This window comes from Girardinichthys multiradiatus, chromosome Y (genome assembly GCF_021462225.1).
Source record: "Girardinichthys multiradiatus isolate DD_20200921_A chromosome Y, DD_fGirMul_XY1, whole genome shotgun sequence".
Lineage (NCBI taxonomy): Eukaryota > Metazoa > Chordata > Actinopteri > Cyprinodontiformes > Goodeidae > Girardinichthys > Girardinichthys multiradiatus.
In genome coordinates this window covers 41,060,905-41,088,267 of record NC_061818.1, presented here as the reverse complement: position 1 = coordinate 41,088,267, position 27,363 = coordinate 41,060,905, and the positions used below count along the sequence as shown (strand labels likewise).

The window sequence follows — 27,363 nt, the reverse complement described above, 5'->3', positions numbered from 1 at the left end:
AGAAGCTGATAGTGAAGCTACATGACCTGGGACTTTCATCATCAATGTGTCTTTGGATCTGGGACTTTCTCACCAACCGACCTCAGGTGTTGAGAATAGGGAACCGAACATCATCCACTCTGGGTTGTGTGCTTAGTCCAGCTCTCTTCACACTGTTCACCCTCGACTGCACAGCCATCCACTCCTCTAACAGGGTCCTAAAGTTTGCTGATGATACCACCATAGTGGGTCTGATAAAGAACAATGATGAGACCTTCTACAGAGAGGACCTGTCCCGGAGGTGTTCATTGAACAACCTGGTGCTCAACACCAGTAAGACCAAGGAAGTCATAGTGGATTATAGGAGGTCCAAGAAGACAGTGCACGCACCTGTTACCATTCAAGGGGAGTTTTGTTGCCCGATGAGCTAACCCCTCCCTCCTACTTCCCCATGTCTAAAGGGATTGTTCAATCCAGCTCTCCATTTAACGGGTCCGGACTTCCCTAAACCTGAAAGATCTTACTAAGCAGGTTTACTGAAAGTTCTGTTTAAGCTGGTGTCAGGAAATGACTCGCCTAGCCTCTGACAGCCTTCATCCAAAAGTCTCGCCCTTCTTCAACTGGAGGTCTGGACGACTGAGTAGCCTCTCGCAGTCATCCACACCTTCAACAGTCACTTTTGTTCACAGCTGCTCATTCCCTAATTTTACAACTGGTTCTTGGTATATGGGCTAGGTTAATTTTAGTAGCTCAGCATGAGCCCCAATGGCGCTGTTTTAACAAACTTGACTAAGGCAACCTATAAAAACCTCCTAAAATATCTTAGAACCAGGCAACAAGACTTTTTACCACCAATGAAAAACCAACAATACGGTGACTCAAATAATTGAATGTCCACGATTTAACTAGAATTTTATCTGCTTTCTTTAATTAGTAACGATTTAGCAGGGGTCAGTAACAGCTTCAATTCAGCAACACAAAATCATTTCAATAATAGAAACAAATCAATCAACTCAACCTGTCTTTCTCTGATGCTGAAACTAGTGAGTTTGGAGAGGCTTTGAAGACGGAGGCTCATCCATCCACCTGATGGAGATGTTTCTTCTGGTAACAACGAGTGGTTTCTTGAAGGGAATCTTCAGTTTTCTTCCTTTAAGTGTCAGGTACTGATGCTCCAGGCTTTGATGGTTAAACAGGATCTTTGTTGTCATATGTCTCTGAAGACAGTAGTTTCTAGAGGCTGAAGAGTTGAAGGAAACCCGGAGGTATAAATGAGGTTGATTCAGGACTTCCAGAAGCCTGAAACTTACAGCAATCAGCTGTTCACTGATCAAGTTCACTTCTGTTGTCTGGATAAAAAGGCTTTAGATGAAATCAGATTCCTAATTTTGAGGCACAGTCCTTTCTGGGCTTATGGGTTGATCCTCTATTTTAATGCAGTCGATCAGCTGGGCTGTGTCTCTGTTCCTTTTCCATCTAAGCTTATTTTCTCCATCAGATCTTGTTCGCTGGTCTTCTGCGAGGAAACAACCCCGTTTCTGCTCTCATCATTGTTTTTATAGCGCTTGATGCCTTTCACCGGTCAGGCTCTTATTAGGCTTCTTAGTTATTGTGCAACCTATTCAGCTCAGCTTCTTGATTATTGCTCAATACTTTAGTCATGGTCACTGAGACCTACTGATTCTGTTTCTCAGCCTTGGAGATGCTAAAAATAGCCACGCTGGTCTGTAGTCACATCCTCCCATCGCTGTCAGCATGCAGCTGGCTCTCGTCACTCCTAGTCATCCTCCAGTTCTTTCCCTAATCTGCTCAGTTTTAAACTTTACACAGTATTACACATTTCATTCTTCAGCTTTCAGCATTCACTTTAAAACACAATTACAAAACCATCACTTCATTCTTTTTATTCATGCTTTACAAATGATTGTTTTACTCCTCACTGCTTCAACTGTGTGCTTTAATAATTATTGCATGGATTACACATAAGGATATTTATTGTAGTTTTTATGGAGTTAACTGTGAGCAGTTACTAAATATTGCATGGATTACATGGAAAGATCTCACTTTATTTTGACAGGAGATAGTGGAGCATGTGGACAATATCAACTTCCTGGGTATCCACATCACCTCTGACCTGGTCACTGAACACCTCTTTCTGACGAGGAAGGCCCAACAAAGACTCTTCTTCTTCAGGAAACTGAAAAGGATTGGACTTCGTGCTCAGTTGCTCCAAAATTTCTATATAGCTGGGATTGAGAGCATCCTCTGCCTCAGTATGACCGTGTGGTACAGCCACTGCACAGTCCAGGATAGAAATGACTTGGCCTGGGTGATGAAAACTGCCCAGTGGATTGTGGGGGGTCAGTTACCAAACCTGGACTCAATTTACACTGGCAGACTGCAAAGGAAGGCCAGTTGTATTGCTGTTGATCCCACCCACCCAAGATACAAATTGTTTGTACCATTGCATTCTGGGAAACGATACAGATGTATAAAGACTACGACCACTCGACTAGGGAACAGCTTTTTCTCAAGAGCTGTTAAATCCATCTGTCCACCTTCCATCTCCTCTACTCCCCTGCAGACACACTCACACCCATTTGCTGCACCTTAAGGACAAATTGAGATTCAGCAACATATATAAGCTTTTATTTTATTACTGAGGGTAGCACAGCAATTTTGTTATTCTCTAGAAACATGACAAATAAAATCTTATCTTATCTTAATAAGGATCAAAATGGATAAGTAATTAAAGTGTTAATGGACAATAAAAATCATCTTTGTTGATGGAATGTCATATGATAACAGCTGTGGAGCTACAAGCACAACGTGTGAAAAATGTCTACTTTATCATCAGTAGGAAGAGAAACAGAGATGAACAAAGTATGGATCATCTTAGGAAGAATGAATGGGATTAAAAGAGCAGATGTTTATCCAAGTGATGCTACAATTACTGCAGTAAAAGATGAAAAATGGTAGTCCAGATAATACTACTGTAGAGGGAAAAGGAGAAGAAATAAATGTCAGAGAATAGAGAGATATTAGAGGAGGATGGAAATACCTTTTAGGCACTAGTGACCTTTATTGACCAGGAATTTAACAGGAAAGAGGCTGGAGAGAGAACTGGAGGATGTGCAGCAAACTGGGACTCAAACCCCAGACAAGTAAAGCTCATGGTGGATCTGACCCACCAGCGTCACAACATCAATAATTTACTAAATAAATGTACCTTTTACAAAATCAGAGTTCAGCTGAGCACTTCAGAAATCCAAGTTAAAACCAGTGAAAGAGCAGGTGTGTGTCATCTAGAGACCTGATGTCTTACTGGACATTGATGTCCTGCAAAACCTAGCAAGAAGCTACAACCCCAGCTACCACTTCAGCATTTTAATGAGCCCTATGGAAGTGACCTCAGAAAATGCCTTTCCAGTGTTGCAGAATCTGTACGATGTTACCTCCAACAGATGTTGCAGGGACTCAGTGACAACGTTTAAACAAGGGGATCTTGTCATAATATCCAAGGTACGTGGTGCGTTTGACAAAAAAATCCGAACAGTTTTACGGATGAAGTGTTTATCATGTATGAGCCGATACCCTGATCTCCTCCTGTACACAAACTCAAAGATTTGGACAGAGAACCTATCCAGGGTTCTTTTTACGCAGAGAAACTTCAAAAAGCAAAACTATTTAACGACAAGATGTATCAAGTCGAAAAATATCAAACCGACGCACAGTCAAGGGTGTCAAACAGGTTTTTGTACGCTGGAAAAACTGGTCCGAGAAATTCAACAGTTGGATCAGGTTTGATGAAGTTTGAACGAGGTCGGCGCTAAAGCTTACAGTTGAAACAGCATCATGGACCGCAAGGTAGAGAATGATGGTTTTAACGTCACCCTTCCCTCGAACGCTAGCAAAGAAGTGTTTAAAAAGAACCCAACTTCTAATTTCACAACCGAACTGGCCAGGGCCATTGAACGTAGCATAGAGTAGGTGGTTGGTTTATGTGAAATTCAATACACTTGTTATAACATTACACTCGGCTTATTACGATGTGAAGAATACCAGTGAGCATCAGGAGGATGACTTAAAACGCATTTAAGGCGGTTATCACTCTAAACAACAATCGACTTATGACAATATGAAGAGTACCATTGAGTATGAGGAAGATGAATTACCTGTCCGTGTAAAATTCAGTCGAGGAGGATATTATGAACAACCTAAAGAGCTTGGGGATCACATTTTCCCAACCCTATGGCAATGTGACTCGAGCTGTGATATGTCATTCAACAACATAACCAAGTGTCTTCATTTTGTTGGCGAAGAACAATATGAAATATACACCTTGAAGGCCTTCACCTCTGGCCTACATACTCGATGTGAAAGTTGATGAATGGTGGCTCGTGTCCAAGCAAACCTCCGCCTACCCCTGTGATCTCCTAACAGGATTATATAATCTGTTCATCTTTACAGACATCATTCATTATCAAACAGTCGGAAAACGTTTCTCATCTTTGCTGGCTGTCGTGAACATCAAAGGGAGATTTGGTAACGTTGTTGGGCAAAGATATAAAACTATTCACTACAAACCTGTCAAAAAGTTATTTTCAAACTATTAGCAGCCAGATTAAGACAGACTCTGTGAACTTTGTACATAGAAGAACAAGTGTAAAACTCCACTTTCAACCAGTATCATCCTTCAGATCCAAGCAATGGCCCATTAAGTGCAAAGATGTGATCCTAATCGCTTTGTACATTAGTATGTAAGCCAAACAGGCAATAATCTGCTCAGGTTTTATGGGGCCCCGGTCATGTGCGGACGTGGAATCAGATCATTATTTTCTAAATAATTTCGCTTTGTATCCCCCCCGATTAAAAAAATGATTTGCTATTGCAAAACCCCATCTGAAAACGGCGGCATCAAATATAGCTTCGGATGTAATAGGTAGAGCTGTGAGTAAAATTCAATTCAGTTTTATTTATATAGCTCCAATTCACAATACTCGCAGTCACTCATCCAGGAGGAGTGAATGCTGCAAGTCACTGACTGGATGCAATCTGCTGGGTTTCCTTAGATAGAAAAACTTTTTATCCAAATTTAATAAATAACTGAATCTGATTGTTTGATAGTTAGGATTCATTAATTAATGACTTGAAATCTAGATGATTGGATTAAATGGATTTTGTGAAGCGCCTTGAGACAAAATATTGTTCAGTTCAGTTGCTGGCGTTGACTTTGCAGCAATCCCTCATACTGAGCATGCATGTAGCGACAGTGGAGAGGAAAAACTCCCTTTTAACACGTCTTACTGGAACTTTACAATAAAGTTTGAAATGACCACAGCGCTGGAAAGAAGCCTTAATGGTACCAATACATTTATCACAGTATCAATGTGGTTTTAGGAGAGGTACAAACACTGGATGTTTGGAACATGAAATGAGAGGTTTTGATGTTTCTGTTTCATTGTAAGAACATACAGAGGTTGGACAATAAAACTGAAACACCTGTCATTTTAGTGTGGGAGGTTTCATGAATAAATTGGACCAGCCTGGTAGCCAGTCTTCATTGATTGCACATTGCACCAGTAAGAGCAGAGTGTGAAGGTTCAATTAGCAGGGTAAGAGCACAGTTTTGGTCAAAATATTGAAATGCACACAACATTATGGGTGACATACCAGAGTTCAAAAGAGGACAAATTGTTGGTGCACGTCTTGCTGGCGCATCTGTGACCAAGACAGCAAGTCTTTGTGATGTATCAAGAGCCACGGTATCCAGGGTAATGTCAGCATACCACCAAGAAGGATGAACCACATCCAACAGGATTAACTGTGGACGCAAGAGGAAGCTGTCTGAAAGAGATGTTCAGGTGCTAACCTGGATTGTATCCAAAAAACATAAAACCACGGCTGCCCAAATCACGGCAGAATTAAATGTGCACCTCAACTCTCCTGTTTCCACCAGAACTGTCCGTCAGGAGCTCCACAGGGTCAATATACACGGCTGGGCTGCTATAGCCAAACCTTTGGTCACTCATGCCAATGCCAAACGTCGGTTTCAATGGTGCAAGGAGTGCAAATCTTGGGCTGTGGACAATGTGAAACATGTATTGTTCTCTGATGAGTCCACCTTTACTGTTTTCCCCACATCCAGGAGAGTTACGGTGTGGAGAAGCCCCAAAGAAGTGTACCACCCAGACTGTTGCATGCCCAGAGTGAAGCATGGGGGTGGATCAGTGATGGTTTGGGCTACCATATCATGGCATTCCCTTGGCCCAATACTTGCGCTAGATGGACGCGTCACTGCCAAGGACTACCGAACCATTCTTGAGGACCATGTGCATCCAATGGTTTAAACATTGTATCCTGAAGGCGGTGCCGTGTATCAGGATGACAATGCACCAATACACACAGCAAGACTGGTGAAAGATTGGTTTGATGAACATGAAAGTGAAGTTGAACATCTCCCATGGCCTGCACAGTCACCAGATCTAAATATTATTGAGCCACTTTGGGGTGTTTTGGAGGAGCGAGTCAGGAAACGTTTTCCTCCACCAGTATCACGTAGTGACCTGGCCACTATCCTGCAAGAAGAATGGCTTAAAATCCCTCTGACCACTGTGCAGGACTTGTATATGTCATTCCCAAGACGAATTGATGCTGTATTGGCTGCAAAAGCCCCAAGGCTGTGTTCTCTCTCCTCTGCTCTTCTCCCTGTACACCAACAGCTGCACCTCCAGTCACCAGTCTGTCCAGCTTCTGAAGTTTGCGGACGACACCACCCTGATCGGACTCATCTCTGATGGTGACGAGTCTGCGTACAGATGGGAGGTGGACCATCTGTTGGACTGGTGCAACCAGAACAGCCTTGAGCTCAACGCTCTAAAGACAGTGGAGATGGTTGTGAACTTCAGGCAGAACCCAGCCCCACCTGCCCCCATCACCCTCTGTGACTCCACAATTGACACTGTGGAATCTTTCCGCTTCCTGGGAACCATCATCTCCCAGGATCTCAAGTGGGAGCCAAACATCAGCTCCCTCATCAAGAAAGCCCAGCAGAGGATGTTCTTCCTGCGGCAGCTGAAGAAATTCAACCTGCCAAAGACTATGATGGTGCACTTCTACACAGCCATCATTGAGTCCATCCTCACCTCCTCCATCACCATCTGGTACGCCGCTGCTACAGCCAAGGATAAGGGCAGGCTGCAGCGTGTCATTCGGTCTGCTGAGAAGGTGATTGGCTGCAGTCTACTGTCGCTCCAGGAACTGTACACCTCCAGGACCCTGAAGCGGGCAGGGAAGATTCTGGCTGATCCCTCCCACCCCGGTCACAGACTCTTTGAGACTCTCCCCTCTGGCAGGAGGCTGCGGTCCATCCGGACCAAAACCTCACGCCACAAGAACAGTTTTTTCCCATCTGCCACCAGCCTGGTTAACAAAGCCCAGAAACCACCCTGACACTCTCCTTTTTTTGCTGACAGGACACCTGTAACCTGTAACTCTATGAGTTACATTAACGCTCAGCTTGGACTCCTGCTTTACTTACACAATGATCACCTGCACTGTTGTATTGCTCTTGCATCTTATACTGCTCTACATTTACTCTCACTCACTTAAAACTGTGCACATATATTTATATTATATTGTAGATATGTTTATACTGTTTCATTTGTATTGTATTGCACCGACTACGCCAAAACAAATTCCTTGTATGTCCAAAAACGTACTTGGCAATAAAGCTTTTCTGATTCTGAAAAGGAGGCCCTACACCATACTAATAAATGATTGTGGTCTAAAACCAGGTGTTTCAGTTTCATTCTCCAACCCCTGTATTTCTGCTGCTGGTGATGAAGATGCATCTTTCCTCTGAATGAAGAGCATTCCAACTTCTCTTAAGGAAACAAAGCATGATGTGAGCAGCAACCTGTCTGGATCTCCGTCCTGCTGGAAACCTACAGAGAGACCTGGGGCGTGACAAACCGGCAGAGCTGCTGGGTCAGAACATGTTGGACCCTGATTGATGAAGGTTGCTTTTCCACCAGTGAAGTCCTCAAAGAAGCTAAACTGTTAGGAACCCAGAGGAGCTACAACCAAGGGCTGAGTGGATGTTCTGGTCTTGGAAAGTTTCCTTTAACTGAGGGATGTTGTTGGTAGATAAGGTGGTTCTGGTCAGATTGCCTGACTGACCGGTTCTGGGTCAGATCAAATCAAACAGAGGATGGCAGTTAAATTTATAGATGACCCGTTAGTCCCTGGATGATCTCTGTTCTGATTGGCCAGTTTAGTCAGTCGCTGACCAATTAGGTTGAGGTGTAAGGACTTGGGTGAAATTACTCGTTGGTTTCTGTTCCTAAAGTTTCCACAGATTCAGTTCATTTAATGTCAATAATCTTTATTCACAAACACAAACTAATTATTTTGTGGCCAAACATGTGAAGAAAGACCGGAACCCGTCTTCTCCGGCCCAATAACTACATTTATTATCACTACAAACAAAGAAAAAGCAGCTTCAGAGTCAGAACCCTGCTTACAGAAAAACTGTACTAGAACTGTTCAGAAGAACCAACTCAGGGACACTGCTTTTGCTCTTAGGTCCAAACTTCAATGATGTCTCCGTCCTCCAGGTCCAGCTGAGCCGGCGTCTGGCAGCCCGTCACCTTGGAGCCGTCAAAATGGAATCGGACCTTCCTGTGAGCCCTGGCAGGTAGTTTTGACAGGTACTGGGAGAAGATGGAGCTCAGCGGCACCTCCTGTTGAAGAGTGGAGGCATTACTCTGTTATGATGCTAAAGCACAAGATGATGAAGAAGAAGGAGAGAGGATGAAGAGCTACAAACCCTGTGGATGGAGAACTCCTGGCAGGAGTCTCTGTCTTTGCTCTGCAGCTTCACAGTGATGCTGCTGCTGGGATCTTCTGCTGGTGTCACGATGCATTCTGCTCAGGAGGCACACAGAGGGTTCAGGTGAGCCCGATACAGCAAGTCAGACCAGATCGAGGACCAGTTCAGACCGGTTCAAAGACCAGTTCAGAGACTGGTTCAAAGACCACTTTAGAGACTGGTTCAAGGACCAGTTCAGAGACTGGTTCAAGGACCAGTTCAGAGACTGGTTCAAGGACCAGTTCAGACCGGAACAAGGACCAGTTCAGACTGGTTCAAAGACCACTTTAGAGACTGGTTCAAGGACCAGTTCAGACCGGAACAAGGACCAGTTCAGACTGGTTCAAAGACCACTTCAGAGACTGGTTCAAGGACCAGTTCAGACACTGGTTCAAGGACCAGTTCAGAGACTGGTTCAAGGACCAGTTCAGACCGGAACAAGGACCAGTTCAGACTGGTTCAAAGACCAGTTCAGACTGGTTCAAAGACCAGTTCAGACTGGTTCAAAGACCACTTTAGAGACTGGTTCAAGGACCAGTTCAGACCGGAACAAGGACCAGTTCAGACTGGTTCAAAGACCACTTCAGAGACTGGTTCAAGGAACAGTTCAGACCGGAACAAGGACCAGTTCAGACTGGTTCAAAGACCAGTTCAGAGACTGGTTCAAGGACCAGTTCAGACACTGGTTCAAAGACCAGTTCAGACACTGGTTCAAAGACCAGTTCAGAGACTGGTCCAAGGACCAGTTCAGAGACTGGTTCAAGGACCAGTTCAGACACTGGTTCAAGGACCAGTTCAGACACTGGTTCAAGGACCAGTTCAGACACTGGTTCAAGGACCAGTTCAGACACTGGTTCAAGGACCAGTTCAGACACTGGTTCAAAGACCAGTTCAGAGACTGGTTCAAGGACCAGTTCAGAGACTGGTTCAAGGACCAGTTCAGACACTGGTTCAAGGACCAGTTCAGAGACTGGTTCAAGGACCAGTTCAGACACTGGTTCAAGGACCAGTTCAAAGACTGGTTCAAAGACCACTTCAGAGACTGGTTCAAGGACCAGTTCAGAGACTGGTTCAAAGACCAGTTCAGACACTGGTTCAAGGACCAGTTCAGACACTGGTTCAAGGACCAGTTCAGAGACTGGTTCAAGGACCAGTTCAGAGACTGGTTCAAGGACCAGTTCAGAGACTGGTTCAAGGACCAGTTCAGACACTGGTTCAAGGACCAGTTCAGAGACTGGTTCAAGGACCAGTTCAGACACTGGCTCAAGGACCAGTTCAGACACTGGCTCAAGGACCAGTTCAGACACTGGTTCAAGGACCAGTTCAGACACTGGTTCAAGGACCAGTTCAGACACTGGTTCAAGGACCAGTTCAGAGACTGGTTCAAGGACCAGTTCAGAGACTGGTTCAAGGACCAGTTCAGACACTGGTTCAAGAACCAGTTCAGACACTGGTTCAAGGACCAGTTCAGAGACTGGTTCACGGACCAGTTCAGACACTGGTTCACGGACCAGTTCAGAGACTGGTTCACGGACCAGTTCAGAGACTGGTTCAAGGACCAGTTCAGAGACTGGTTCAAGGACCAGTTCAGACACTGGTTCAAGGACCAGTTCAGACACTGGTTCAAAGACCAGTTCAGAGACTGGTTCAAAGACCAGTTCAGACCGGAACAAGGACCAGTTCAGACTGGTTCAAAGACCACTTCAGAGACTGGTTCAAGGACCAGTTCAGAGACTGGTTCAAAGACCACTTTAGAGACTGGTTCAAAGACCACTTCAGAGACTGGTTCAAAGACCACTTTAGAGACTGGTTCAAAGACCAGTTCAGACCGGAACAAGGACCAGTTCAGACTGGTTCAAAGACCACTTCAGAGACTGGTTCAAGGACCAGTTCAGAGACTGGTTCAAAGACCACTTTAGAGACTGGTTCAAAGACCAGTTCAGAGACTGGTTCAAAGACCACTTCAGAGACTGGTTCAAAGACCACTTCAGAGACTGGTTCAAGGACCAGTTCAGAGACTGGTTCAAAGACCACTTTAGAGACTGGTTCAAAGACCACTTCAGAGACTGGTTCAAAGACCACTTCAGAGACTGGTTCAAGGACCAGTTCAGAGACTGGTTCAAAGACCACTTTAGAGACTGGTTCAAGGACCAGTTCAGAGACTGGTTCAAGGACCAATTCAGACTGGAACAAGGACCAGTTCAGAGACTGGTTCAAAGACCACTTCAGAGACTGGTTCAAAGACCACTTCAGAGACTGGTTCAAAGACCACTTCAGAGACTGGTTCAAGGACCAGTTCAGAGACTGGTTCAAAGACCACTTTAGAGACTGGTTCAAAGACCACTTTAGAGACTGGTTCAAGGACCAGTTCAGAGACTGGTTCAAAGACCACTTTAGAGACTGGTTCAAAGACCACTTTAGAGACTGGTTCAAGGACCAGTTCAGAGACTGGTTCAAGGACCAGTTCAGACTGGAACAAGGACCAGTTCAGAGACTGGTTCAAGGACCAGTTCAGACTGGAACAAGGACCAGTTCAGAGACTGGTTCAAGGACCAGTTCAGAGACTGGTTCAAGGACCAGTTCAGACTGGAACAAGGACCAGTTCAGAGACTGGTTCAAGGACCAGTTCAGACCAACAGCTCCAGCTGGGTCCAGTTTGTGTTCTGGAAACATTTCCAGCATCAACTCATTTAAACGCAGCAGCTGTTTAACAGGAGCTTTAATGTGAGATAAAGACTGCTTATATGTACAGATGCATCACTCTGAAAGAAACTCTGAGATCTATTCTTACGTCAGAACTTCATCACATGGAGGAAGAGCTCTGCAGAGCTCCACATTAACTTAATACACTAGAAGACATCTAGACCATGGAGATGTCCTACTGGAACCTGCAGGAAGAGTCTGAAACAAAACATTTAAGCTGACATTCAGCTAATAGTGGTAAAGTTTTCTTTCTGACTTCAAGTTAAAGGAGGAATTTATCAGTGAAACCAGGCTTTCTTCACCTTGAAGGGGGCGTAGATGGACGGATGATGGACAGGTTTGGAGGAACCAGGGTCCTCGTATACGAATACTTGTGTGGATTTGCTACTAAAAGCTGTCAGATGATCCAGATGAAGGGAACTGTTGGATCCAGGAGTATTTCCTTCCTACATCCTAATCAATGAGGAACTGAGCCAACATGTGGGATTACTAGACCCTCCCTCGACACGCCTCCATTTACATATGAAACACATGTAAACAAACCCATGTGATTCTCCTGGCTGCACCATCAGGTCTTCTCACAGGAAGAGGAGGAACTGAATGGGAAGTGAGTTGGAGACGTTCTTCAATGAGATGCGGGAAAATACAGAATTCTTATGTTTAAAGTTTAAAATCAGACATCTGTGAATGGCTGGTTCTGACGGGCCTGTTAGGCCCCTCCTGGAGTTAGGCATCCTGGTGGGGTCAACAGCTGAATAGATACGGGCAGAACACAGTTCGGACCCTAAAGACGGGTCACACTTCTGAGAACCAAAACCAGCTAATGAGGCTGTCTCCTCCTCCTCCCATAATTACTGATGAATATAATAAATAAGTGTTGTTAACCTTGTTCTTGCCTGTAATCAGAACTGCAAACCCGTAGATAAATGAACTAAGCTTGTTTTCACATCAGCAGCTTTGCAGCAGAACCTCTAGGTGTCACTACAGAGGTCATCCACGGAGCTGCATTTCCAGGGTCAGGTCATCATTGATCTGAACGTCTGGGTGGAGGAAGGCGTCCGGCTGGTTTCTGTGCGTATGGAATCATGGAGTATATGGAGATGTAGCTCAGAAACTGGGAATCAGACCCAAATCCCTGCAGGATGATCATCTTCAAGAGCTCAGTGTGTATCCACAGCAGGACCAGCAGAATTCAGAGACACCAAACATCACTTCTAACATCAAAACTCCCTCCAAGCTTCAGCAGCTTTGGTCTTTCTACCCTCAGACTGGTTCCACACAGGAAACCAGCAACAACCTACAGAGGTCATGTGACTCACCTATAATGTCTGCGATGCTGAGGCCCAGCTGGCCAACCGAGGAGTCTGTGGGAAGCTCCAGCTCCTCCTTCAGCAGGAGGAGGCGAGGGGGCGGGACCTTCAGGATGATGGACAGCTGACTCACAACGTCACTGAGCCGAGTTGACTGAAACAGAACAGGAACAAACTGAGCCACTCAAAGCTTCAACCATCTGACCCAAACTGTCCTCCACAGATGAAAAGACACTGGGTGGGACGATCAGGACCAACCCGGGAACCACCATGGCTCCAACCTGCCATCAACTGGAAACTGCGGGAACACTAGTGCCTCAGTTCACTCTGAAGCCAGTTTAACATCACTGAGGACTGAGGGGTGCTGATCCAGACAGAAGCTTCATGCTGCGGGGCTGATGGGCTCTCAGTGGTGCTGGTGCAGAGCACTGGATAGAACAATGAAGAACCAGGTCTACTCCCACATTCTTCGACCTCACGTCCAATCAGCGCCATGCTTAAAACTCGGACCCATTGGGGTGTTCCAGGAGAATGATGATCCCAAACACAGATCCCAACTGGTTCTGGAGCATAAAGCAGGCTAACATTAAGCTTCAGGAATGGTCTTCCCAAACCACCGACCTCAATCCTGCTGAGATCCATTCTGAGGCGGGAATAAAATCTGAATACATGGATGGAAAAGCTTCGTTCCACAACTTCCCCGCTCGCTTGGTTCCCATCAGGACCAGGGAAGATGGAGTCTGAAAAAGCGGAAAAAGAAAAACAGCAGGAAAACATCTCACTGGAGGAGACGGGATCAAACGTACCGGCAGAACCAGAACTTTGTGAACGTCTGTTCGGCAGCGGATCTTCAGGGGAATCTCACGAAGCGAGTCGGAGCTGTACATTGGGCTCACGAAGATGACATCATCATCGTCATCATCTGGGTGTGACGCCTGGGTCCGGCACTGTCTGGTCCTCCGGTTCCGAGGCATCGGGGACAGGGTGGAGCTGACGGCTCGGAGCTTCCTGTTGAGCTCACTGGGGGAGACAGGTGGGGGTGGAGGTCAGACAGGGACAAGAGAGGACACAGACACTTTGAACTGGGCTTACTTGATCTTCTGTTTGGCCTTGTTGGACTGTTTCTGGACCGGACTCACAGGTGGAGGAGGAGAAGGACAGCGAGGGTTTTCTCTGGAACAAACAGAGAAGTTTTGAGATGCTGTGTCTGAATGTGAGGAACCAGATGCTTCTCCAACTTACACTTGTTTCTTTGAAGGTCCTGACTGGTGCTGGTGAGGTTCTGATTCATCCTCAGAGTCACTGAGCTCAACGAACGGCACCAGGGGTTTTCGTGAGGAAAACTCCTCCCACATGCTGTCATCTGCACCATCATCTGGTTGGAGATGGAAACAACACGCAGCTAAGAGAGATGGAGCACCTGCTGCTCAGCATCACTGCAGCTCCTCAGATCTTACCTGAGCGGTTCTTCTCAGTGAACATTGCTGCTGTGGGCTTCAGCTGCAGGCTGCTGCTCACCTGGACAAACAAACATCATGAGAGCTGCAGGAATCTGTCAGGAGAAGCTCTCAGAGGTCAGAAACAGGGCAGAGCAGGAATCTTCTCTACCCTGCTGGAGTAGACGGGGACGGGGACGATCGCCGAAGGGTTGAGGATGCGTCTACGTTTGGATGGAGGTTTCATAGCCTGAAGGTCACTGCTGGACACCTGAGAACAGAGACATGAGCTGCACTGAGGGGTGAAGCACCAATCAGAGGAGGTCAGAGTTCAGATCCTCTGCAGGATTCAACAACCCAGAACAAATTCCAGCATCCAACCTGCAGCTTCCACTGAGATTAACTAGACCGTATCAGCTGGGAGCTGCTGGTCCTCATCAGAGTGAGAACCTCCAGGACTGCAGGAGTTTTGCTAGTTTGCTGCTCAGGAGCAGATCGGTGTGTGTTGATCTCCTGCTTTCACCCTTTTGCTCTTATTTTTTTTACATTTTATTCTGAAATTCTATTGGTTAAACTGATTTAACTCAGGTTACATTTTACAGGTTTTGGTTTTTTTTCATCCTTTCATCCTGATTTTATTGTATTTTAAGTTTGAGGTTTATTCTTGTTTCTCTTGGTTTAGCTTTGATTTCATGGAGATTTTCCCAGATTATCTTGGTTTCAACTTCATTTTAATCAGGTTTCCTCCCATTATCCTTATATCCTCCTGCTTTTAACCAGATTATATCCCCTTTTTGTCTCAGTTTCATTGTAATTGAATTTGATTCTGCTTTTATTCTATTTTTATTCGCTTTTGGCCACATTCCATTCTTTTTCTCTCCAGCTTTTATTGAGGTTTCTCCAGGTTTTTGTTCTAATTTTATCCGTGGTTAAATCCAGCTTTATCCTGATTCTGCTGCGTTTTAAAGAGAAGACCCTAAGGAAGCAACTCTATCTATCTGGAAAGGATTAAAAGGTCATCTCCAAACTACCTGAACTCCATCCCAAGTGGAAAACATTCAGGACAGTTCTCAATATCCAGCTGCCAAGCACGGTGGTGGAGGGGTGATTATATGGGCTTTTTGGAGCTACAGGACCTTGCAGTCTTTGAGTGGACCATGAACTCCTTTGTAGACCAAAGTGGTTCTGAGTTAAAGGGGAGTCCAGCAGCTGAAGCTTGGTCCAATCTGGGTCACCAACAGAAGAATGATCCCAAACACATCAGCAGATCTGCTGAAAGAACCAATGTTCAATCTGGTTCTGAATGCTGTTCTTGGACCTGCAGAGAGCTGTGCAGGAACCTGAGGCAACGTTTGAGAGATAAGTGGACAGGAGAAATGGGGTGTACTTAGTTTCATCGTTGCTCTTTGTTTGAGATAATTCTGGTTAAATCTCCAGTGGGTTTTCGATCAACAACAGCTTCTAATTGGCTTAGAAAGCAACACCGTGACGGCTAATCAGGAACCATGATGGGCTCTGATTGGTGGATGGTGACTTTTATTTCTATTTAAACCCTGACAGTAACAACCAGGTTACATTTAGCTGAGTTTAAACAACAACACTTTTATTTTAGAAGTTGCTTCAATGATCATGGATCCAAAGTAAGTCTTTCTATGGATCAAACTTTTTACCGTTAAGAAATCAAATGTGTCTGAAATGATCTTAACGTGATAGAAAGTGACAAAAAACACCAGCTGGTTAGAAATGAAATAAATGCAGCAGATTTTACTGCTGACTGAGCTGTTAACCACAGACTGACTTTTATTTTGAAGAGCCCTGACTCATTTTAGCGCCGCTAACGTTCAGATTTTCACCATTTAAGCAGTTTTCTCTCATTTCTAAAGCTTCCCGCCTCCAGTTATATCCTCTAACTTCTAGAGGGTCTCATTTAATCTCGACAGCGCCTCCTGAGAAGGACTAGGTTTATCTGTAAAGGGTTTAAAAGCGATAAAGGTAGCAGGACGTATGTCACTCACCGCGTCCGCCATGTTTGCTTCTCCTCTGCGTGCCGGTGCTGCCTTCACGGACTGTCGAGGATTATGACTACTTCAGGGACTTCCCCGGGTGAGTGTTGCTTTCAGGGACTGACTACACAGGCTCATCTATCTAGATTAAAATGCTATCGAGAAGTAACTTTATTTCAGTAACTTTATTAGACGCAGTGAAATATTTTAGGGACTTCTTTTGAGTTTGACGATGCTGGCTTCCACCTGCTGAGGTGTTCGGGAAGTCCATGCAGCATTTTCTTTACTCTCGAGGTCAGTCCAGACGTTCTGGTAGGACTGCTGAAATCTTCTCATCCTACTGAAACCTAATTTTCTAGAAGTCTTCAGAGAAGAGCTGCATCTGTGGGACTCTGACAGAGACCCTGATCCGTTATCTCCATCTGGGGAACCTTCCAAGACCGACACCAACAAGTCATCTTTGATCCACCAGAGAGAGATCTATGTCTGCTGAGACGGAATCCCACTGGGATCTGAATGACTCATTCCATTAAGACCTTCTTACCTGCTGGACAAGAACCTGCTGCCTGCTCTCTGCTTCATAGACACCAAGGCTGGGGGTGCAGATGATGTGCTTGGGCTTCTTCAACAGAGAGAGGAGAAGGGTTGGAGTGTCACCATGGCTGCTGGCTGAGAGCCAGCTACCCTGGGGCACACCGACAGGAGTGAGGCTGCCATACAATCAGAGCCACCGGGCCCTCTGACCACCATCAGCAGGCAAGGAGGGTATTATCCTCCTTGCCTGCTGTCCTCCTTTGGATAACTCCTAAGTATGGAGTTCTCCAAAATGTCCTGGTAGATGGCCACAGTGACTGTGGACTTGAGAAAACCCAGTGGACCAGAAGATGATCATCACTGATTGTGGAAACATCACACTGGACTTCCAGCAACGTGGATTCTGTTCTTCTCCAGTCTTCCTCCAGACTCGGGGACCTTGATTTCAACAGCCTGGTTCCGTTTCTCCTCAGCCCAGGAACTACACTTCTGACAGTGTCTGTGGTACTTTAAAGCACAATGTTAGAAAATTGGAGAGAAAATGGCGCTCTACACACCTAGAGGATTCCTACTTAATCTGGAAAAATAACCTACTGTTGTATAAAAAGACACTTCACCAAGTTAGAACATCTTATTTCTCATCATTAATAGAAGAGAACAAGAATAATCCTAGGTTTCTCTTTAGTACAGTTGCTAAACTTACACAGAGTCATAGCTCTGTTGAACCATCCATTCCCTTAGCTCTTAGCAGTCATGACTTTATGGGATTATTCTTAAATAAAATTGATTCTATTAAAAATAAAATCTTTGACATACTCCTGAAGATGATTACTTCATCCTCATCTAGTGAGACAACATTGGAAATAACTGTAGAACCTGATTTGTGTTTGGACTGTTCTGATCCTGTGGAGCTTCCTGAGTTACCAGAAATATTAGCTTCATCTAAACCTTCAACTTGTATGTTAGACCCAATCCCAACCAAATTATTTAAGGAAGTGTTCCCTCTGATTACCAGCCCCATTTTAGATATGATTAATCTATCTTTAGTAAATGGATCAGAACCACAGGCTTTTAAGTTAGCTGTAATTAAACCTTTACTTAAGAAACCTTCACTTGATCGAGATGATTTAATAAATTACAGACCTATATCCAATCTTCCATTCTTATCTAAAATTCTTGAGAAAATAGTTGCTAATCAAATGTGTGAACATTTATACAGCAATGACCTGTTTGAAGAGTTTCAGTCAGGTTTCAGAGCTCATCATAGCACTGAAACAGCTCTGCTGAAAGTCACTAATGATATTCTTATGGCCTCAGATAATGGACTTGTGTCTGTTCTGGTTCTGTTAGATCTCAGTGCTGCATTTGATCCAGTCGATCATAATATTCTCTTAAAAAGGCTGGAATATGTTGTAGGGATCAGGGGAACAGCGCTAGGCTGGTTTAAATCTTATCTGTCTGACAGATTCCAGTTTGTTCATGTAAATGATAAATCATCTTTAAACTCCAGGGTTAATTGTGGAGTACCACAGGGTTCAGTACTTGGGCCAATTCTCTTTACTATATATATGCCTCCAATAGGTCAAATTATCAGGCAGCATAGGATACATTTTCACTGTTACGCTGATGATACTCAGCTTTACTTATCCATAAATCCTGATGAGCCCAACCAGTTAAATAGACTACAAGCATGTCTTGAAGATATAAAAACTTGGATGACTTTAAATTTTCTGCTTCTAAATTCAGACAAGACAGAAGTTGTCGTCTTTGGACCGGAGTCTTTAAAAAAGAAACTGCTTAGTCAATCACTTAACCTGGATGGTATTAAATTGACCTCTGATAATAAAGTAAAAAACCTTGGTGTTATCTTTGACTAGGACATGTCATTTAAATCCCATATTAAACAGGTTTCTAGGATTTCCTTCTTTCATCTCCAGAACATTGCCAAAATTAGAAATATCCTGTCCAGGAGTGACACTGAAAAACTAGTCCATGCATTTGTTACTTCAAGGCTGGACTATTGTAATTCTTTACTATCAGGATGTCCACAAAATGCAGTTAAAAGCCTTCAGCTGATTCAAAATGCTGCAGCAAGAGTTCTGATGAAAATTAAAAAGAGAGATCATATTTCTCCTATTTTAGCTTCCCTTCATTGGCTCCCTGTTAAATCCAGAATAGAATTTAAAATTCTCCTCCTCACATATAAAGCCCTTAATGATCTAGCTCCATCATACATCAGAGATCTGATTGGTCCATATGTTCCTAACAGAGCACTTTGTTCTCAGACTGCAGGTTTACTGGTGGTTCCTAGAGTCTCTAGAAGTAGAATGGGAGGCAGATCCTTTAGTTATCAGGCTCCTCTCCTGTGGAACCAGCTCCCAGTTTTAGTCCGTGAGGCAGACACCCTGTCTACTTTTAAGGCTAGGCTTAAAACTTTCCTTTTTGATAAAGCTTATAGTTAGAGTGGCTTAGTTTATCCTGAGCTATCTCTGTAGTTATGCTGCTATAGGCTTAGGCTGCTGGAGGACATAATGACCACTTTCACCCTCTTCGCTACATTCTCACACTACTCTCCAGTTTTGCATTGTTTGCTGTTATTTCAGTTTTTAACTTTGATCTCTCTTTTCTCTTTCTAGAAGCTACACCTGGCCTGACTCTGTGTCTACCAGTGACACCTTTCTGGAGAGGGGCATCGTCCAAGCTTCTGCGGGCAACAACTTAATGCTCACCTTCTACCAATGATCCACATGACCCTGTCTTTCAGTGTTTAACCCTTTCTCTCTCCTAGACATGGCTACTGACTGAGCTTCTACTGTGACTAACTCTATGTTCTCTCTTTCAGACTCTAACCTTGAAAACTGGCTCAGAGTTTATCTGTTCTTTCTTTCTAGATGAAACGACTAAAGGAGCTACATCCATTAACATTTACTTTTCCTTCCCATAGAAAGTACTCCTGGATCAGTGCTTCTTTGTTCTCTTTGTGTCTCTGCTCTGTTCTCTCAAACCTCCAGTCGGTCGTGGCAGATGGCCGCTCACACTGAGCCTGGTTCTGGTTCTGCTGGAGGTTTCTTCCTGTTAAAAGGGAGTTTTTCCTCTCCACTGTCGCTACATGCATGCTCAGTATGAGGGATTGCTGCAAAGTCAACGCCAGTGACTGTCCACTGTCTCTACATGTTCATCCAGGAGGAGTGAATGCTGCAAGTCACTGACTGGATGTAATCTGCTGGGTTTCCTTAGATAGAAAAACTTTTTATCCAATTTGAATAAATAACTGAATCTGACTGCACTGTTCAATGGTTACGATTAATTGGAATGTATGAACCTGACTTTGTGAAGAACCTTGAGACGACGTGTGTTGTGAATTGAAGTTATATAAATAAACTGAATTGAATTGCTTCAGGACTGGGACCAACAGTTCTATTTCATGTCCTCGATACGTCTGTGTGGTGGAGCTTGGGGTTCTAACTCCAGCTGCAGTCCAAACTCGGTGAATCTCACCAGAACTCTTGAGCTTTGCTTCAGAACCTTTAAAACTCTTCATAAGTTTCAGTTTTTGAACTGAATTAAGGAAACATTCAGCTGTTTTTGTAATTTCTGGAGATGCCAGGTAAATTTATGTCCTGCTAGAAATCCTGTGGTGTAAATCACTGTTTCCATGGAAACCTAGAAACGCATAAAAGCAAAGTTTGCTTTTGATTTCCTACTTCCTTAAAAGCGTCCTCTGCTCTCATGCTGATGCATCCTTTATTTTACTGTTTGTTTTAAAAGGAAAACACATGAACAGTTTCATCAGGAAACTTTATGCCACAAAACAACAATCTACCTGGAAATAAAACAGTTTGGGCCGTCAATGAAGATCTCATTCCTGCAGTTCCTCCTGTGACCAGCAGGCGATCCTCCATGAAAATGTTTCAGGTTTGACCAGAACATTCTTAGACCAGTGGACTCAGTTTATCAATCAACATGCTCACAGAAACAACCAGAGCAGAGAGAAATGGGTTGATCCAGCAGATGAAGGCTTCAGTCGGTCTCCAGCCGTTCCTCACTTCTTCTTGTTCTCCTTGCAGGCCACCACGTACCGCTGGGCCACGTTGAGTGGAGGAGAGTAGCCGTCAGCGTACGATGTGTCCTCAAACAGCACCGAGTAATCGTCCTGAGGCTGCAAACACACACACACCGAGGTCAGTTGGATCAGACTCCCACTCAGAGTCAGAACCGGGAGAAGAACAGAAGGTTCTCTGTCACATCCTTGACTCCTGGAATCATCAGAACTGAGCTCAGTGGGTCAAAGCACAAAAAACACTTTCATCTCACGTGAAACCAGGAAGCTGGTTGCCATGGAAACGGCTCGACTGAGCTGCTGCTGTTGGGTAGCAGTTAGAACCTCCCATCCTCTGTAGTTCCACAGAACCCAGGTCCAGTCCCGGGGAGCTACCGTCCTGCAGCTTTTCGATGCGTCCCTGCTCCAACACACCGGAACCAGATGAATGGATTGGTACCAGGCCTCCGCAGAGCTGAAGGACTGAATGCTGATAAAGGAATTCAGGTGTGTTGGAGAAGAGATGCATCCAAAAATCTGCAGGTCAACAAATGTCCAGGACTGGACTTGAGCCCCCCTGGTCCAGAGCGTCTTAAAGAAGTATTCCCATTCCAACCTCAAACGTTCTTGTATTTTATTGGAACTTTATGTGACAGACCGACACAAAGGCAGGCTTATTTATAGCTGCACAAAGCAGAGCAGATCTGTGACCTCTGACCTGGATGGAGAATAATTTATGATCTTCAACGTTTTTACTAATAAGAACCTGAAAAGTGCAGCATGTGATCATTTTCAGCCCTTCAGTCAATAATCTGCAGAAACTTCTGACTGCAGCTTTGAACATCTACAGACTGACCTCTTCTTTGTAAAACAGCTCAAGCTCAGTCTGGACTTTGACTAGGCCATTGTAACACATGAGGATGCTTCGACCTAAACCACTGACCTCTGAACTTTATGCCACGCTTCACAAAACTGTAAAACTGAAATTAGTTACAGTCCACAAATGTTTTAATTATTTTAAATTAAAATCACAGAATGGGCTTCAGAGTGGTGCTGTTGGTAGAACTGCTGCCTGGCAGACAGAAGGTCCTGGGTTTGAATCCTGGTCTGGTCTGCACGTTCTCCCAGTTAATGTTTAGGTCAAAGTAAAGGGAGGCTGAAAAATGGCACGCCACACTTTTCAGATTTTTACAGTTATAGACTACTTTGTCTTGGTTCTGTCACAGAAATCCCAGTGACCCTGTGGAGTTTGATGTTTAACACAATGACAAAAACGAAGCAGAAATAGTTCTGCAGGGTTCTGGAGCTTTCATTTACTACCACAAATATCCCATAACCGGACAGAACCTTTTAAATATGGAGTCAGGAGCTTTGGTTTCAACATAAAACTCTAGGAGTCGAGCAGAGAACCTCACCCTGTGTGGTGGTGTGTGGATCAGGGCCCGGTAGAAGCAGGTGGTCTGTGGGTAGAGGGCCAGAACCAGCTGGTCCTTACTGAACAGGGCCTCAGGGTCCGTCTCTGGGTTGGCTTTCCACTGAGGCAGAGGGATTATTCTCCGCCGGCTCAGAGTGTGTCTCCTAATAGAAACCGGAACCAGAATCAGAGTCTGCACTCAGATTGGATCATTCCTGCCTGCAGCAGCTCCTCTGAGCTTCTCCACTGTTTCAGGTTTTAAGTTTCTGGTCCAGTTGGGAACACATTCTGGGTTCCGTTCCTTTCTAACCTGTGAGAGTTTTTTTCTAAAAGAAGATGTTTGTTAACCGAAACAAAACCAGATTCTTCTAGTCCCGTTTTCAGAACCACAAAAACCCGCCAGCAGCTCCTCAGCTACAACAGTTTCAGAAACTGAACAAAGTTTGTCAGAGAGAACATCTACTCACTCCTTGCCTTCTTCATCGATGTCGTCTACTTCATATCTGCAGAGAGAGAACAGAAACATCAGGACCTCAGATGTTTAAAGGATCTTCATCCTCTCTGTCTGAACCGAGCCTCGGCCTCACTTGTTGGTGGAGTGGTTGTAGCTGACCACCTCGGCCAGGATCCACTGCTCGTCTCCGTCAACGGCCTTCACCCTCGCCGCCACCTTGTCGCCCTGCTTGGCCACGTAGTCGCTGCTGGCCGAGATTGCTCCACACAGAGGAGGAGGGCTGCCAGAGAATGCAGACATTTTAGCCACAAAGAGGCAGGAAGGATCTCAAACATCAACAAAAACAGAACAGATGAAGCTGGGGAGAGTCCAGATGAAATCACTCCATCAGATCAGATGTTCTGAGATCTTTGTCTCCTTCTGTTAGCAAAGGTTCCCTCTAAAGAGAAGCTGCAGCATCATCACTACATCCAAACAGCCTCAGCAGGAAACTGCTGCTGAGAACATTACACCAGGAGGAGCAGATTTCTGGAGCATCAAGAACTCCAAGCTGAGAGCTTCATGACCAGCTTCTCCTGAGTGGGCCACCAGTGCAGAGCTTGAATCCAAAAGCAGGGAGGGTGCATCTCAGAGCACAGCAGGCAAACAACAAGGGGAACAAAGAAGCTTCTTCTGTCCAAGAAAAGCATGAAGGACAGACTGAAGGTCTGCAGGGAGAACAAGGATGGACAGCAGCAGAAGACTGTTTTGGAACATCTGGAGAAAAAAAGCTGAGAGTTACAGGAAGTGGTCATCATCAGAGAAGAATCGGGTCTAGAAGTTCTTCTGAAGAATGACTGAGAGGATTTCCACAAGTTCAGAAGAAGCAGCAACAGAGAAAATATTCATATATAGAAATCAACAAAAATATAATTTATAATAGAATAAGATGATCAGGTTCTAAATGATCGGGTTCTGGACTCAATACGGAACCTTTTCATCAGAAGTTCTTTAAAACATGACAGGAACATCTGGATCACAGCAGGAACAAAACTGAACTATGGGCTGGATCAAGAGTCTGAAGGTACCAGGATCCATCATGAAGTGTTGGAGGAGGTACCTCTCTCCAGGTTTGCCGATCCAAAGCGGGAGCGTCATGGCCGACTGCTGCAGCAGCGTCATCAGGACGCCGCGTCTCATCGTCTTCCTGGGAGGGTCGCTGTCGCTGTAAACTCCCGCCATCTTAGCAGCTGAAGAGCAAAACTTCACTTGAGGCAAAGACACAAAATGACGTGAAATTTAAAATGAGATGAATTCCTCCAAACCTACCGATCCTCCTCTCCTCCAGCAGAGACTTGATTTCTGCTATTTTATCCAGAGCATGACGCAGGATGCTAAAGGCAGGGAAACAGAGGAAAACAGGAAATAAAGCAGGAAGGATCCAGGAGATCATCAGGTGTTCACAGAAGAACATGAGATCACCTGCATTCGGCCTCTGCGTCTGCTTTAGCTGTGGTGTACAGGCCCCTCAGTTTGGTGCGGTAATATGGAGACGCTGAAGGAGACAGAAGAACAAACACTGACGAGATGTTTCCACCTGTTGTTCGCATGAAAACTCACAGAACCTCACAGGTCCACAGAATTCATTTTCCCTCCTTTCAGGCGGCAACACTTTCCAAGAAAAGTTGGGACCAGGAAACTTTATGACTTGGAATCAGCAGGATGGAGGAATGTCAAAAGATCAGGAGGATCAAAATTATTGAAGTTATTAAAAACCAAAGTTCCTCACAGAACCACACGTGTCTCCCTCTACAAAGCAGAACATCCTGAACGTTCTCCAGATGTTTGTTGGAAAAGGAGCATCCAGCCTGCAGCCAGGCTCTGTGAGGTAGGAGGTTTTATCATGATATGGGCTTGGATCATTTCCTCCTCTGTGATGCCGAAAGGTCCAGCAGAGCAACATCTGCTTCCTTCAGGACCACATCTTCTCCATGATAATGGAAAACCACATTCCAAAGGCGTGTTTGGGGAAGGGATAGGAAAATTAGGGGGAGGGAAAAACTTCAGTTGGAATGTGTGTCGCCTGAAATTTGGCAATGGACAGACCTCAACTCTGGTTGATTGACAGTCGAGACAAAACAGAAAAGAAATCAGGGACTGACAGGAAATGAATGAATGAAACACCTTTTATTTATTTATTCATTCATTTATTTCCTAATGGTCTCCATCTTTATCCCCAGATCAAATTGACTTTATGTTCCGTGGAGTTAAAAACGTAAAAAGTGTGTTAAACGTATGACTGACTCTTGTTCTCTGTCTGCATCCTCTCGTGTGTTTTCTGGATGTTGAGCAGGTTGTGTTCGCTGCGTGACCTCTCCTCCTGAAACAGGAAACATGGAGTTCATTCGTTCTCCAAACACCTGACAGGTGAGCAGGATCCTGGCTGACTAAACTCACCTGTGTCTGTTTGATGAGCTGATGGAGCTCAGTGAGCAGCTCTGCGATCTTTGTATCAGCCGACATGTTTCTTCTGGGATCACAGAGAAATACCAAGATTTCAATAATCTTGCAGATCTTTGCTCACAGTTCAGAGTAAAAATCAACGCAGGTCAAAGGTCACCATTCTGACATTAATGAGTGGAAGACAGATTAGGGATTCATTTTTATACCAACTTAACATCAGATGGGAAACAGAACAGCTTGCTCTGGTCCAACCAGGCCTGGGTTGTTCTACAGTGGAGACAGATTCCTTCAAATCCTGACAGAACCAAACAGCTCTTCTGGACCACTGGACCAGATTAAGCACTAGTATCTGACACCTTCCTCTGGTCTCATCTGTTTGGTGTTCAGCAGGTCCAATACTAGAACAGCTGATGTCATTCATTTAATGCATGAAAACTAAGAACTTTCACCAGTTTTTGGTCCATAAACAGCATGGACCTTCTTTCTAATTTGAACAAAAACCACGTGAAGCTCAGGGACAGAGGAACACAACGCTGCCTGGATTAAAGAACACATTGCTTCCATTATATTACTATAGGCAGTAAAACTAGAATTGGTCCAGATGAGAATCAGCGGGTCAGAACTGGAAATGACGCCAAACGATACAATGAAGCTAAATGATGCTTAGAGAAGCTGGAGCCAGAAAGTTCTCCAACAGGAAGACAGCCAGAACATCCAGTCTACTGAGGTAAAAGTACTTCTAGATACTTTTGTACACTAGGTGGTCAAATATTAATGATGTCACTATGAGCATACATATAGAAATAGTCATTAATAAAAATATTTATTCGTTTTTTTCTCAGGATAAAAACAGAAACGTTTGAAGAAAACAGTAATTTCATATTTTAGTCTGGAGATGAAACCTCCAGTCATCTGGAAGGTCCTCCTGGCCAGAACCTGTCTAATTCCTCCTTGAAAACCACAGAACCTTCTTCCTTTACCAGCGTCCACCATTTTGTCCTCTGCTCTTCTTCATCTTCCTCATCAGTCATTCTACACACCACCATCCTGTGCTGTCTGGCAACACTCTCACCTTCCACTACCAGCAGATGACATCTTCTACACAAGATGAAATCCACCTGTGTGCTCCTACCTCTGCTCCTGTAGGCCATGTCCTGTGTTCCTGTCTCTTCTAGAAGAAAGTATTCACTACAGCCTCTTGCATCCTCTTTGAGATGTCTACCACCAACTGTCCTTCTGGATTCCTGTTCCGGACACCAACCCTGCCATCACTTCCTCACCATCTCTGCCTCCTGCTCCAACATGTCCATTGAGATCTGCACCAACCACCACTCTCTCATCTCTGGAGATATTCTGCATCACCTCATCGACCTCGCTCTAGCACACATCCTACCACTGTTCTCTCCTCCAGAACCTTCCTGATAATCTCTTCCTTCAAGATAACTCCTACATCGTTTCTCTTCTCCTCCACCATGATGGAACAGCTTGACTCCTGCTCCTAAGCTCCTAGACTTGCTGCCTTTCCACCTGGTCTTCTGAACACACAATCTGTCCACCTTCCTCCACTGCATCATCTCAGCTAACCTTCTAGAGTCTCCTGCCACAGACCCAACATCCATCCAAGCCTCCACTCTACTCTCAGTCCTGGACTTAGAGGCCGAATAAAGGTCGTAAATGTTGAAAACTTAAAGCGTAGAACCGTTGATGCGGTTAGCGGCTCCTGAATAATCCCGCCTGCGCTGATTCTAAATAAACATCATTTCAATGTGAAAATATAATAACACAAATATATCTGCAGTTTATTTGATGCAAGCTAAGAAAAAGGCTCACCAAACAGGGTCACTTCTGTGTTTACGAGCCACAAAATTAGCATCAACTTCGCTTCTTCTTCTTCTTTTTCAAATGTTTATTGGCAAAAATGAAGGTGCGCATTACCGCCACCAACTGGTATGGAGTGTGTTTCGTCATGTATTACTATGTAAACTATCATTAAATTCTATTGAATAATGTAGTTTTTTAAAAATCGTATTAGAATCTGTATTGTTTGCTGCCTTAGTTTCGTTGCAACGCGTCTATTTGCCTAAACATTTTATGGTAAGATGGTAAATTTAAACTTTTCTTTAATCTTTTCAAAATCTCTCCTCGGAAATCTTTCTTGCTCATATTTCTGACATTTC

General features: G+C 44.5%; 2 protein-coding genes across 3 annotated transcripts; both read right to left on the bottom strand.

The window, feature by feature from the left end:
- Positions 1 to 8,348: 8,348 nt before the first annotated feature.
- LOC124863708 (NFATC2-interacting protein-like) lies at positions 8,349 to 16,426 on the bottom strand. Its single transcript, XM_047358149.1, has 9 exons — positions 16,316 to 16,426; positions 14,473 to 14,571; positions 14,322 to 14,382; positions 14,107 to 14,239; positions 13,957 to 14,037; positions 13,671 to 13,884; positions 12,874 to 13,018; positions 8,810 to 8,907; positions 8,349 to 8,723 (listed from the first exon to the last, which is right to left on the bottom strand). Exons 1-9 carry the CDS (start codon positions 16,325 to 16,327, stop codon positions 8,562 to 8,564), a joined length of 1,005 nt encoding a protein of 334 aa, XP_047214105.1. The 5' UTR covers positions 16,328 to 16,426; the 3' UTR covers positions 8,349 to 8,561.
- A 4,192-nt stretch (positions 16,427 to 20,618) lies between these two features.
- LOC124864067 (SAGA-associated factor 29) lies at positions 20,619 to 27,124 on the bottom strand. 2 transcript variants are annotated; one of them, XM_047358683.1, is made up of 10 exons: positions 27,017 to 27,124; positions 25,181 to 25,253; positions 25,028 to 25,103; positions 24,206 to 24,278; positions 24,053 to 24,117; positions 23,844 to 23,973; positions 22,878 to 23,024; positions 22,758 to 22,793; positions 22,292 to 22,454; positions 20,619 to 20,996 (listed from the first exon to the last, which is right to left on the bottom strand). In XM_047358683.1, exons 2-10 carry the CDS (start codon positions 25,244 to 25,246, stop codon positions 20,880 to 20,882), a joined length of 873 nt encoding a protein of 290 aa, XP_047214639.1. In that variant the 5' UTR covers positions 25,247 to 25,253; positions 27,017 to 27,124; the 3' UTR covers positions 20,619 to 20,879. The 2 variants fall into 2 exon arrangements, with proteins under 2 accessions (XP_047214639.1, XP_047214638.1); XM_047358682.1 differs by lacking the exon at positions 27,017 to 27,124 and adding an exon at positions 26,771 to 26,820.
- Between the last annotated feature and the right edge of the window lie 239 nt (positions 27,125 to 27,363).

Excerpts from the sequence above, each read along its gene's own strand:
- LOC124863708 (XM_047358149.1), bottom strand. Across the intron at positions 14,240-14,321 it reads CACTGAGAAGAACCGCTCAG|ATGATGGTGCAGATGACAGC; the intron begins GTAAGATCTGAG and ends ATCTCCAACCAG. Across the intron at positions 13,019-13,670 it reads ACAAAGTTCTGGTTCTGCCG|TCAACTCGGCTCAGTGACGT; the intron begins GTACGTTTGATC and ends GTTCTGTTTCAG.
- LOC124864067 (XM_047358682.1), bottom strand. The coding sequence starts at position 26,805 with ATGGATGTTGGGTCTGTGGCAGGAGACTCTAGAAG. Across the intron at positions 24,279-25,027 it reads GATGCAGACAGAGAACAAGA|CGTCTCCATATTACCGCACC; the intron begins GTCAGTCATACG and ends TGTCTCCTTCAG. Across the intron at positions 20,997-22,291 it reads TCCACACACCACCACACAGG|CCTCAGGACGATTACTCGGT; the intron begins GTGAGGTTCTCT and ends GTGTGTTTGCAG.